Source organism: Bos javanicus, chromosome 5, assembly GCF_032452875.1.
Source record: "Bos javanicus breed banteng chromosome 5, ARS-OSU_banteng_1.0, whole genome shotgun sequence".
NCBI lineage: Eukaryota > Metazoa > Chordata > Mammalia > Artiodactyla > Bovidae > Bos > Bos javanicus.
Window position 1 is genome coordinate 23,043,776 of NC_083872.1, and position 13,680 is coordinate 23,057,455.

Consider the following 13,680-nt stretch of genomic DNA (forward strand, 5'->3'; position numbering starts at 1 on the left):
GAATGTCTTTCTAGAGTCCAATGACAACTATTTCAGCGACTCAGTGACGTCACTGAGGCCCAGTTTTGTTTTGTTTTTTTCCCAACTCCACTCTCCCAGCCCTGGTGTCAGATATATCCTAAGACTGGCTTCTTCGCCAATACAGTTGCCAACAGTTCCAGTGCCACACACCTCCTCTTTCACATCCATCAGAAAAGAGAGCTGTTCTGTATTCTCAGCAAAATTCCCAAGAGTCACACTGACTGGCCTGGACTGGCTTAGTTGACATGTCATCCTCCAAACACTCCTCGCAGCCAGGGGGCTGGAAGCCATAGTTGGCTTAACAAGGGTCATGTCTTCCAGCCTTCAAGCTGGGCATGGAACAAGCATGATGGAAACACATAAAACCTAATGGAAGTCACAGGTCTTTGGAAAGGGGAAGAGGTCAAGGATCCAGGGAGGCTACTAACAAATGTGTACTAAAACCCCAAGCTGAAGAGGAGAGTCTGGTGCTGCCCTATAACTCAGGAAGGAGTGCACTGAGAACCCATTGCTAAGTCCAGCCCTAGGGCCCTCTCACCTCAGCTAATAATGAACAGCTGCTGCACTGGGAGGCCTCAGACTTCCTTCCCAGTAAAGAGCCTCAGCAAGCAGAAGACTAAGCACGACGGGGTGCTGTTCTGCCCTAAACGTGTGCAATGGCACAGAAAGCTAGTTGTGACTGCAGCTGTGGCTCTAGATCCTTCTCTATGCCTCTTAGTCTTAAAAATCATTGAGCAAGCCATCTGATGATATAATTATATTTTTCTCATTTCTTCCTTTAAACAAATTCTATTTGAGATAGCTTGTCATAAATCCACACATTATCAGAACCCAGACCAATGCTTATTGGAGACCAAACAGGTAAATACTTCCCTTTACAATAACAGTAAATAGAATAACTACAGAGCCCATTAAAAGAGTCTACACAACATGGGAATAAAATAAAAGATTCTGAGATGGCTAGAAGAGCTGTCTTTCTTTGAAATCAAGTTATTTCAAGAAATAGAAAAATCAGAAATTATCTGATTAATCTGATTCAGGATTCTTTGACTTCAATTTTTAGATCACAAGTGTATAGCAGAATGTAGCATATACCTCCACTTATAATACATTAAATAATTCATATTTGAACACGATTCAAGACCCTAGAGTGTATCATCATGGAAAGGAAACATTTGCAATAAAAAAAAGAGCGACAGTGGAATAGTCCTCTTTATCTTAAAAGTAAAATGGACGTTAAAACCATTATGTTGTTGTTGTTTAGTTGCTAAATCGTGTCCAACTCTTTTGCAACCCCATGGACTGTAGCCCACCCAGCTCCTCCATTCATGGGATTTCCCAAACAAAGAATACTGGAGTGGGTTGTCCTTTCCTCCTGCAGGAGATCTTCCCTACTCAGGATCAAACCTACATCTCCTGCATTGGCAGACAAATTCTTTACCAGTGAGCCATCTGGGAGGCAAAGTTATTACAGAAGCAGTTAAAATCCAGTTTGGACTGTGAAGAAAATGGAACAAGCAAAATAGTGAATGATGTCAAGACATTATCCCCAACTACAAAGGAGAAGGTAAAACCAATAAAATTAATGTAGAGAAGACGTGAAATATCAGAGTCAGGTGATAATAGCAGATGTCCCCCAAAGAAAGAGAACTAACAAAAGAGAGAGCTGGAAGAAGCACAAGCTGGAATCAAGATTGCCGGGAGAAATATCAATAACCTCAGATATGCAGATGACACCACCCTTAAGGCAGAAAGTGAAGAGGAACTAAAAAGCCTCTTGATGAAAGTGAAAGAGGAGAGGGAAAAAGTTGGCTTAAAGCTCAACATTCAGAAAATGAAGATCATGGCATCCGGTCCCATCACTTCATGGGAAATAGATGAGGAAACGGTGGAAACAGTGGCAGACTTTATTTTGGGGGGCTCCAAAATCACTGCAGATGGTAACTGCAGCCATGAAATTAAAAGACGCTTACTCCTTGGAAGGAAAGTTATGCCCAACCTAGACAGCATATTCAAAAGCAGAGACATTATTTTGCCAACGAAGTTCCATCTAGTCAAGGCTATGGTTTTTCCAGTGGTCATGTATGGATGTGAGAGTTGGACTCTGAAGAAAGCTGAGCGCCAAAGAATCGATGCTTTTGAACTGTGCTGTTGGAGAAGACTCTTGAGAGTCCCTTGGACTGCAAGGAGATCCAACCAGTCCATTCTGAAGGACATCAGCCCTGGGTGTTCTTTGGAAGGATTGATGCTAAAGCTGAAACTCCAATACTTTGGCCACCTCATGTGAAGAGTTGACTCATTGGAAAAGACTCTGATGCTGGGAGGGATTGAGGGCAGGAGGAGAAGGGGACGACAGAGGATGAGATGGCTGGATGGCATCACCGACTCCATGGACGTGAGTCTGAGTGAACTCCGGGAGTTGGTGATGGACAGGGAGGGCTGGTGTGCTGCGATTCATGGGGTCGCAAAGAGTCAGACACGACTGAGCAACTAAACTGAACTGATAATTAAGTAGTTGATAGTACATACCAAATCCTAGGCAAAATTAAACCCACTCTTACATATCCTGACTGAACACTTCTAATTTCAAGTATAAAGAAACAATTTTTTTAAAGAAAAAATACAGGAACAAATAGTTAAAAAATATATACATCACAAAGAAAAGTCTGTAAAGTTTTAAGTACCCACTAAAGAGCAACAAGTCTATTGACTTCCTGTCACAAATACTATTGACTGAAAATCTTATAAAAACATCTACAGACTTTTAGAAGAAAATATTTTAGTTCAAGAATTCTACATCCAGCATTCATATGTTATAGCAGATATGCAATGGCTCAGAATATGTACTGCCTAGAAAAACTTCCTTGAACAAACAACTCAAAGATGTTGAGATGTATCTGTAGACATTGAAATTAACCATTTTAAACACGGCTGCACTGGACTTTTATAACCCTAAAACCTAAAAAATAGCTCAAATAAAAATTATACCTCTTTTCAGGCAAAAATATACAATAGGGCAAAGACAGCCTCTTCAATAAGTGGTGCTGGGAAAACTGGACAGCCACATGTGAACAAAATGAAATTAGAACATTTCCTAATGCCATACACAAGGATAAACTCAAAACGGATTAAAGACCTAAATGTAAGACCAGAAACTATGTAACTCTTAGAAGAAAACACATGCAAAACACTCAATAAAAAAAGCAAGATCCTCTGTGACCCACCTCCTAGAGTAATGCAAATAAAAACAAAAGTAAACAGGTGGACTTAATTAAGCTTAAAAGCTTTTGCACAGCAAAGGAAACTATAAAACGGTGAAAAGACAACCCTCAGAATGGGAGAGAATAATAGCAAATGAAACAACTGACAAAGGATTAATTTCCAAAATATACAAGCAGCTCATGCAACTCAATAGCAGGAAAACAAACCACCCAATCAAAAAGTGGGGAAAAGACCTAAACAGACATTTCTCCAAAGAAGACATACAAATGGTTAACAAACACATGAAAAGATGCTCAGCATTGCTCATTATTAGAGAAATGCATATCAAAACTACAATGAGGTAACTCCTCACACCAGTCAGAATGGCCATAATCAAAAATTCTACAAACAATAAATGCTGGAGACGGTGTGGAGAAAAGGGAACCCTGTTGCACTTTTGGTTGGGAATGTAAATTGATACAGTCACTATGGAAGACAGTATGGAGATTCCTTAAAAAACTAGGAATAAAACCAGAATATGACCCAGCAATCCCACTTCTAGACATATATCCTGAGGAAAGCAAAATTGAAAAAGACACATGTACTCCAATGTTCACTGCAGTGCTATCTACAATAGCTAGAACATGGAAGCAGCCAAGATGTCCACTGACAGATGAACGGCTAAAGAAGCAGTGGTACATACACACAACAGAATATTACTCAGCCATAAAAAGGAACGAATTTGAGTCAGCTCTAATGAGGTGGATGAACTAGAGCCTACTATACAGAGTGAAGTAAGTCAGAAAGAGAAAAATATCGTATACTGATGCATATATACGGAATCTAAAAAGATGGCACTGATGAATTTATTTGCAGGGCAGCAATGGAGAAACAGACATAAAGAATAGACTTATGGACATGGGGAGAGGGGAGGAGAGGGTGAGATGTATGGAGACAGTAACATGGAAATTTATATTACCATATGTAAAATAGATAGCCAATGGGGATTTGCTCTATGTCTCAGGGAACTCAAACTGGGGCTCTCTATTAACCTAGAGTGGTGGGATGGGGAGAGAGATGGGATGGGAGTGGGGTTCAAGAGAGAGGGGTCCTATGTATACCTATGGCTGATTCATGTTGATGACTGACAGAAGACAACAAAATTCTGTAAAAATTATCCTTCAATTAAAAAACAAATATTTTTTTAAATTTTTAAAAATAGAAAAGAAATCATACCTCTTTTCAAACACTAGGAAAACAAGCTTTTTAAGAAATTTTTCAATTGAAGACCCATATTGGCCTGGAAGTCAGTGTAAACAAGAAGGCAAAGCAGGATACAATGTTAGCACAGGCACGCTCTTTCACTTGTACTCAAGCAAAGCGTATGTAAACAGAGAAGTGCATGAAGTGTAAGTGACCAGTGAATGAATTTCCACAAAGACAACATCCAGGTGCCAGCACACAGGTCAGGAGACTGAACGTACAGGGATCCCAGGAGTCCCACTCTTGACTCAGTCACTGTCCCTTCCCAAGACGAAAATCTCAATTCTAACTCCCAATACTGTTGCTTAACTTGGCCCATTCTTGTTGTTATTATAAATACAAACACAGAGTCTGGCTTCTTTCTCTGAACTTTGTGTTTGGGACTAGAGCAACTGTTCCTTCACCCTCAGAGTTTACTATATCAATGTATTTGCTGATGATGGACATTCTATTAAAATGGACATTGGGATTGTTTCCAGTCTAGGGCCATTCTCTGATTCTGTTAGAAGAAATAAAAGTCTATCAACACAAAGATCAATGAGAGCCAGCACCAGCCTGAGTCCGGGAGACCTGGAGTACAGTGAACTGGAGCCTGCTTGTCCTCCCTAACACAGGGAGCCTGTTCTCAGGTCTAGCCCTTTAACACAGATACGGAAGTGTGGGAATAGGAATGTGGTATTGCCAGATGGTTCACTGAAAAATAAAACTTGCGATCAAAACAAAAAAACGAAAAACTTGCAATCCAAACTTTTCTATAAAAACGCTTAACTTTTAATGTGGGATTTTTTTTTTTTTAACTGGAAGGTCACACAGATATAGAAAACAAACTTACGGATACTAAGGGGGAAAGGTGGGGAGGGATGAATTGAGAGATTTGGGATTGACACACATACACAGTGATATATATAAAACAGATAACTAATAAGAAAGCTACTGTACAGCACAAGGAACGCTACTCAATACTCTCATGACCTCTATGAGAACAGAATCTAAGGAAGAGTAGATTTACGTATATGTTTAACTGAATCACTTTGCTGTACAGCAAAAACTAACACAAAATCAACTATTCTCCAATTTTTTTATAAAATAAAAAAAAAAACTAGAAGTCCAGTCAGAATTCTACAGCTTGAAGCCTCAGATCTAGGTATTCATGATACAAAAAGAGCTTATCAGGATTTAGACTTTGTGAAGGGGCTCATCCCAAGCGGCTTTCTCCCTAGTGAAGACTTATCCTGATCAAGTAAAGGCTTTGTTTCAAGGCTTCCCTGGTGGCTCAGAAGTTAAAGCGTCTGCCTCCAATGCAGGAGACCCAGGTTCCATCCCTGGGTTGGGAAGATCCCCTGGAGAAGGAAATGGCAACCCATTCCAGTATTCTTGCCTGGAGAATCTCATGGACAGAGGAGTCTGGTAGGCTACAGTCCATGGGGTCCCAAAGAGTCGGACACGACTGAGCGACTTCACTTTCACTTTCGTTTCAAGAAGGTTGCCCCAGGTCCTGAGGGAAAAGCTAGCCCTCAGGATCCCCTCTGCACCATGGCAGCCCTTCCCCAATCAAAATGCCTCCCTGTCCCTTTTATTCTTTAGAGGTTAAATTATCCTTTTTCCCCCTGATAATCCTTTGTGACCTTTCTGTAGACTCTTAATTTTCTTATTTAAGATACAACCAGAGGTTGAAAGTTTCTGGATGGGTGTCAAATATCCCATTATCGTCATCCCCCAGGAGACACAGTTTTACAATCAGGCTTGCGTGAGGGGACTTGCTGATGAAGTTCAACCTTCATTTCCACAAACCCAAAGCTAAAATACTTGATTCATTTTTCTTTCTTCCTCAACTGAAACAATTCATTGCTACATAGCCTTGGCAGGAGCTCAGACTATTTATGCTGGCTCCATGCTGGCAAAATAAAGAAATGCCCTTGATACCGCATTTTGGGTTTGACAGTGTCAGTAGTAAAAGTGAGAAGGTCAAGTCATTTTTCAAAGTTCTAAGTAAATGATGTTCTAAAGAGACCAATATGAAAGGATTAAGGACTAATGCAAAGGTTATCACAAGGCCAACATCTATAAATTAGATCTTTTTCCCCCCTCAGGCAGCAGCTCTCAAATCTTTCATCTGTAAAAAATCACTGGGAGACTGTGGGCCCCACCCCTAGATATTCTGACTCAGGAGGTGGGGAGGGGCAAGAATTCACCTTTCAAACAAAGTCTTAAGTGGTACTGATGCTTTTGACCCAGGGAGCCCACTGTGAGAACCACTGACCTAAAGAAACCTTCACAGTAAGTATCTACAATGATTCTAAACAATGAAAACCAGTAAATTAGATCGAATTAGAATTTATTTGAATTTGCTTTTGTAAAGAGTCTGAAGAAATATTTTTTAAGATGGTGTACATTCCTGGGACTGTATGCCGTATCTCCATCTAGACACCAAAGGTTTTCTGGGGTACTGCTCAAATGAGAATACCGGGAGATACAAACGTTTTCCATTTGCATTTTAATTACTTGAAAATTAACGCTCACAAATGTGTTCCCAAGTACAATGATCGTTTGCTCTATTATTCAATGCTTATCCAAACATTCCACTGAAGTGAACTGAACTGTTAGTTGCTCAGTTGTGTCCAACTCTCTGCAACCCCATGGACTGTAGCCCACAAGGCTCCTCTGTCCATGAGATTTCCCAGGCAAGAATACTGGAGTGGATTGCCACTTCCTTCTCCAGAGAATCTTCCCCATGAGGGAAGCCAATGCTTATTAAAACACTCCACTAAATAAATACAAAATGTTTTAGGATGTAAGCACTGTAAGGTTGAAAGGAATGTTTTCTCACAACTTCGGAGAAAGCAAACGGATAAGATACCTAAAACTGTCTCACTGAGCTATCAGTGATGCTCACTGAGTACCGAAGGGGAAGTAAAAAGCCACATTTGCATCCTCCCTTTATTGGATCAGTTACTGTTCAGTAGAAACAAATCACCTGACCTGGGCGGTCTTAGATTCTGAACTTGCTTTCCCTTAGACCTTTTCATAAACAAATAACTAGAAATTTCTCTAAGAAGGGGAGAGGCCAGTTCCTCCTTTCAGCTCCTCTCAAGTGTGCCTGTGCTCAGCCAGGAGGGTTCATTGTTACAGGCGTGGAACCTGTTCTCCAGGAAACCTCGCCTGGGAGCTTGCTCTGAGGTCTGCAGGCTCCCCTGTCAGGACCCACCTGGACAATGTCACCTTCAGAGGCAGACCATCCCACAGGTATCAGAGGTGATGTTCAGCTGCTACTGGGTTCTCTTCTTGCATTTTTCATTTGTTCAGATCCTGTTGCTACCAGTTTCTCTTGGTCCTGTCTTGCTGGTCTCGCAGGTCTAAGCATAATGGGTGAATCATTAATCTGTGTGGTTTAATTTCAAGTACACCGAGATTGCTTTCCCCAACAGTGAGGGTGGTGGTTGCTGGCTTCTTAAAGCTTGGGTGATCAAAGCCTGGTGAATTCACTTTATAATACAGTGATCATTTATTGATTCAGTCTTCTAGGGAAGTAAAGGAGAAGAGCTAGCCTGAACTTTTTGGTTAACTTTTGGCTTCTTATCAGATCCATGGGGATAATCATTTAGAGAGGGCCTCCTAGGAGCCTCACCTATTATCCCTGCAAGGAGCTTGTGAGGGAGGGACTTTATTATCCTTTCATAAATGTGGCCTGGAGGCTGACCCAGGCAGAGAGGCTTGTCCCAAGTCACAGGGCTAGAGTGCTTAGGCAGAGAGAGCAAGCAGATGGTTAACTCTAGAGCCTGGGCTTCTCTTCTCAGCAATGGCCTTCCAAAGCTCTGCTATAGCTAAAGTTTCTTCAGTTCTACAGTGAGGGATGTCAGCAGTTACTGCTGTCTTGGTTCCAATATTTGAGACACTGGCCAGTAAATAATACTTAATGACCCTTGGAAACAATGGAAACATTGAGAGACTTTATTTTCCTGGGCTCCAAAATCACTGCAGATGGTGACTGCAGCCAAGAAATTAAAAGACGCTTGCTCCTTGGGTGAAAAGCTATGACAAACTTAGACAGCATATTAAAAAGCAGAAGCATTACTTTGCCAACAAAGGTCCATCTAGTCAAATCCATGGTTTTTCCAGTAGTCATGAATGGATGTGAGAGCTGGACTATAAAGAAAGCTGAGCACTGAAGAAATTATGCTTTTGAATTGTGGTGCTTGAGAAGACTCTTGAGAGTCCCTTGGACAGCAAGGATACCAAACCAGTCAATCCTAAAGGAAATCAGTCCTGAATATTCAAAGGAAGGACTGATGCTGAAGCTGAAGCTCCAATACTTTGGCCCACCTGATGCGAAGATCTGACTCACTGGAAAAGACCTTAATGCTGGGAAAGATTGAAGGCAAGAGAAGGAGATGACAGGATGAGATGGTTGGATGACATCAGTGACTCAAGGAACATGAGTTTGAGCAAGCTCTGGGAGTTGGTGATGGACAGGGAAGCCTGGCGTGCTGCAGTCCATGGGGTCGCAAAGAGTCGGACACGACTGAGCAACTGAACTGAACTGAATGATCTTGGGTATAATAACCAGGTACTAACTGCCACACCCTAAGTCAGGACAATTAGAAGGAAATCTGAAGCAATGTCCTAACCCCTCTAAGGAGAAGAAAGAAGGTACAAGAAACCCAAGCACTAAGAATTCTGAGAGAAATATTATGCAAGTGCCTATGTAAACATTCTGAACTCCTTTAGCCATGTTGCTGCCTGGAATTATAACAATGCTTTGCTGAGAAACACAATATAATCCCCCAGTTGTGGTATACATGTGTAGAAGTAACTCCAGCCCTCAGCTCAGCCATTTGTCAGGAGAATGAGGAATGAGGTCCTCCAGCAAAGGACCTGAAAAGAGACCTAATATACCTGTTTTCATTAGTAATCATTCTTCTCCTACAAAGAACATGGTATCAGCCAGAAATAACCTAAAATCTAAAATCAAAACCAGTTCAACCTCACCATAACTAAAATGTTAAGTTTCCTAGCAGGTATTACTCTCTCCTTTGCCCCCCACATAAGGGTACCGCGTGCATTTTTGTTCTACATGTGAAGCTCTGTTAACATTTGAGACTTGGCTCAAAATATTAAAGCAAACCCAGGGTTAAGAATCTCAGGTTTTCTTTTGTAGATAAGAGTCTGTTAACGTCAGTTGATATCTAAGTAGTTCCTTAAACAACTCTCCAGTCTAAAATCCAGCATCTGGTAGTTTCACTTGGCTTTAAACCAGAGGAGAGCCAGGGAATAAATGTAAGAGAATAGAGTCCCCCTAAATCAATGTCACAGCATTGTCATAGCAATATCATGATGTTGGGCTCCTCCCGTGCTCCTCCCGTTTACTGATAAGAGTAAATCTAAGAGCCTATTAATTCTCTTGACACAGGATTACTGGACTTCTATGCCTGAAACAGATTAGAAGAAACCAAAGAATGAAAGAACCTGCCATAGGCAAGTACAAAACTAGAATTAATGACTAAAAATTTGGGAGTACATCAGTGTGGGGCCATTTCATATGGGGTAAACAATCGTATGCTACAAAAACCTGCAGCAATTACTGTAGTTTCCATAGAACTACAGTAACTAGTCATAACAGTGCATGTTAGCTAATCTCATGAGTGACAATCAACATAGGACAGGTCTTCAAGAATTTACGAGTGCCCAGTATTCTCTATTATCAAATTGAGGACGTAAATAAGACACAGTAGAAAAAGTTCTACTAAAAAGTACTGTCAATGCAATTAAAATTATACAGCACTAAAAGAACAAATTAGCTATCCTTAAAATTGGGCTGTCCATTCCTGAAGGGTTACAGACTGCTTTAGAATTATAGACTTGCTGGGAGATCCCTGACGGCCTAGTGGTTAGGATTCTGTGCTCTCACTGCTGTGACCTGGATTCAATCCCTGGTCCGGGAGCTGAGATACCTACCACAAGCCACGTGGTGCAACCAACGGAATAAAGGATTATAGATTTGCTGAAGTTATTACTGGAAATCTCAGAATATGTGGTCAACTACTGATGTTCCTCAACCAACAAGCCATGTATCATCTGAAACCATTTCCCACATTGCCAATGGCAAGGGAAGATGGTTATATTATCTGTTCCACAGTCCCACATCAGACGTGTAAATAATCAGGAGTTGACCCTTAAGTAATACTTGATAGATGGGGGTAAGGATTGATGCTTTTCCACAGGAAACTACTTTCTTCATATGGAAAACTACAAAATAATGAAATAGCAGTAGTTATTTGCATGTCACCATGAATCAAGTTGGCAAATGAAAGAATCAGATTTGCTTGAACAAGAACAGATAGGAGGTAATTCTGCATTAGTGAACCATAGAAAGCACCTCTAATCATGAGAAGCAGGGCATCTGAGTGACATCTGGGTTTTTCTTTTCAAATTGGCAAGTTATTTTTCCCAAAACATGGGGATGGATAAAATCTAAAATGTGTTTTGCCAATTACTTTGCATCACTATCTTTGAAATCATGTCGCATTTCGTAGTTTAAACCTTGAGGGAAAGGGCCTTGTTTTTCTTGTTCTTTACATCCCTTTACATATATATATACAATCATATATACAATCATACATATATACATCATACATACACACATATATACAATCATACACACATAAATGCAGAATGTAAGGAAAATTGAACATATATTTGATTCTCTTAAAATGGAAATAAAAGGTGATGAGCTTTGTAGCTTCCAAGAAGTCTCTTAATCTCTTAGATCACCAAGGTTTTGAAAAGTTTTTTTGTTTCAATCTAGAAGGGATATTAAGTAAAACGTGCGTGCATGCTAAGTCACCTCAGTCCTGTTCCACTCTTCATATCCCTATGGTCTGTAGCCTGCCAGGCTCATGAGTCCACGGGATTCTCCAGGCAAGAATACTGGAGTGGGTTGCCATGCCCTTCTCCAAGGATCTTCCTGACCCAGGGATAGTACCAGAGGCTCCTGCAGTTCCTGCACTGCAGGCGAATTCTTTACTGAACAGTAAATATTGCCAAAGCTGCTCCAAGTCTTTCCTCAAAACCCATGCCCAATAAATAAATAACAAAATTAAATAAATTAGGAGAGCCTGACATCATGACCCCCTAAACAGCTGATGGGGATTTCCCTGGTGGCTCAGTGGTAACGCCTGAAATGCAGGAGACTCAGGTTTGATCCCTGCATCTGGAAGATCCCTGGAGGAGGAAATGGCAACCCACTACAGTATTCTTGCTTGGGAAACCCCATGGACAGAGGAGCCTGGTGGGTTATAGTCCATAGAGTCGCAAAGAGTCGGACATAACTTAGGGACTAAACCACTACCACCACCACATCAGTGGCCACTGTACAGCAGGAGTGTCCTCAAAGCCTGCCAACTCACTCCACACCGCTTTTAGCAGGAGTGAACACACAGGTTTAAGTTAAAGGGTCCAGAGATAAGAAAGGAAGATACAAACAAGAAAGCAGATGGAACCAGCTGGGACTAAGATGGCATGAATCTGACCTCCAACAGATCTTGAGTCTCACACGTTGATTTTACAACATTAGCATAGTATATGACACACCTACTGGCTGCTAGGACCAGACATTAAAGACCAAAAAAGGATAAAAATCAGCTGGCACCCCACTCCCTTGGAAAAAGGCCTGACCCTGCAGGGTAAACTAATGCATGCTGCTGCTGCTAAGTCACTTCAGTTGTGTCCGACTCTGTTGCTACCTAGGCAGCCCACCAGGCTCCTCTGTCACTGGGATTCTCCAGGCAAGAATACTGGAGTGGGTTGCCATTTCCTTCTCCGAACTAATCCCTATTATTAGCGTCACTCCTCCTCCCTTTGTTTTTATTCTTTAAATCACTGTCGCCCACCTCCAGGGCGACAAATTGATTTGTGAACACAATTTCTGCTTAGTCATTATTTGGCCACTGAGTAAAGCTTGCACTTTGTCCATCTCAGCTTGAGTTTCTTATTCACCTACTGAAACTCCAATGGAAAAAGAACCTTCCCTTAAGGAGGCAGGGAGCAGGATCCAAACGACTTAATTTGGTAAACAAATTTCAAAACATAAACAATTTAGATTGGAAGGCTGGACACACTTATCTTAATTACCTACAAAACATAACAGATACTAATGTTAACTAGGCATTCGTTAGCTCCTTTGACTAACTGGAAGCTTCTGTGTGAAATTTCAGACACCTTTTTTCTCACCTGCATCTCCTTGTTTGCAATAGATTTTGCACTCTGCTCTCGCTTAATGATCAGCCACTTGCTTGCAATTATCCTTTGGAAAAGGATGGAAACACACTGAGGAACACAGGCATCTGAAGACGGAAACGGAACCACCCCAGTGTGGTCAGGAGAACAGCAACTCTGACGACATCGCCTGGAAGTTTCCAGCAACAGGGCCTCTAAGTGGCATGGAGAAGATGGAGCCATCCCGCCAAGAGGTGCAGCCTGCAGCCTGCAAGGCCTCTCCTCCATACTCCCTGGAAAGCTTGTCGAAGAAGCACTGTCAGAACCAGGGGAATCTTCTCCACTTTGACCGGCAAGCCCCTGGCCGCTTGACCACCTCGCCCACTTTGCGGAGGTTAAGAAGCCGCGGTTGCGGGAGTGTGCGCGGAGGTGCTCGCGGCACTGCTACTGCGCATGCGCCGCCTCAGCACGTAGCCTTGGACGTGCGCACCTGGGGCGACTTGCAGGAGTACCCTGGCTCCGCAAGTCCCCTTTCCAACAAGGTATGTGAAAGCACAGAGGAGTCTTCTCACTCCGTGTGGCCCCTGAGACTCCACTCAAGATTGCCTCTGGACTCTGAAAGGGCCCTCGACTCAGCCGAGTCGGTTGAGCTCCAAATGGGGCCAGGTGAAGAGCGTGCCCTTCCCGTGCCTCAGGACCTCGAGGAGGGGTCGCATCCTCAGGCCTCCTTTCCACGGAAAGGAGACCACTCAGCACCCAGCCACACTCCAGGACCTCCGGGGCCTCAGGTAACACAGCTCTAAGCCTCTTGCCTCTCGTTTGGTGAATGCAAAGCATAATAGGTCTCCAGGTTGCCAAATTGGCGAGGATGGGGGTGCAAGGCAGCGGCGCCTCCTTGAGGGAGCCAACACAGGAAGTCACAGAGCTGGGGGAACACAGTCTTTAGGACAGCTGGCTGTCAAGCAAAAGGGGTGCAGCAGTTTG

At 42.3% G+C, this 13,680-nt stretch overlaps 1 protein-coding gene and 1 long non-coding RNA gene across 2 annotated transcripts in view; one reads left to right on the forward strand and one right to left on the reverse strand.

Moving 5' to 3' along the window:
* LOC133247224 (uncharacterized) overlaps positions 1–7,938 on the reverse strand; it is a 174,503-nt gene extending 166,565 nt beyond the window's left edge. Inside the window, exon 1 of the long non-coding RNA XR_009736326.1 lies at positions 7,691–7,938. This is a non-coding gene — a long non-coding RNA (uncharacterized LOC133247224). The remainder of the gene's footprint in view (positions 1–7,690) is intronic.
* Positions 7,939–12,736: 4,798 nt separating this feature from the next.
* Positions 12,737–13,680, forward strand: part of PLEKHG7 (pleckstrin homology and RhoGEF domain containing G7) — an 82,286-nt gene continuing 81,342 nt past the window's right edge. The window contains exon 1 of the mRNA XM_061415739.1: positions 12,737–13,484. Coding sequence (XP_061271723.1) covers positions 12,921–13,484 — 564 coding nt within the window. The 5' untranslated portion in view covers positions 12,737–12,920. The remainder of the gene's footprint in view (positions 13,485–13,680) is intronic.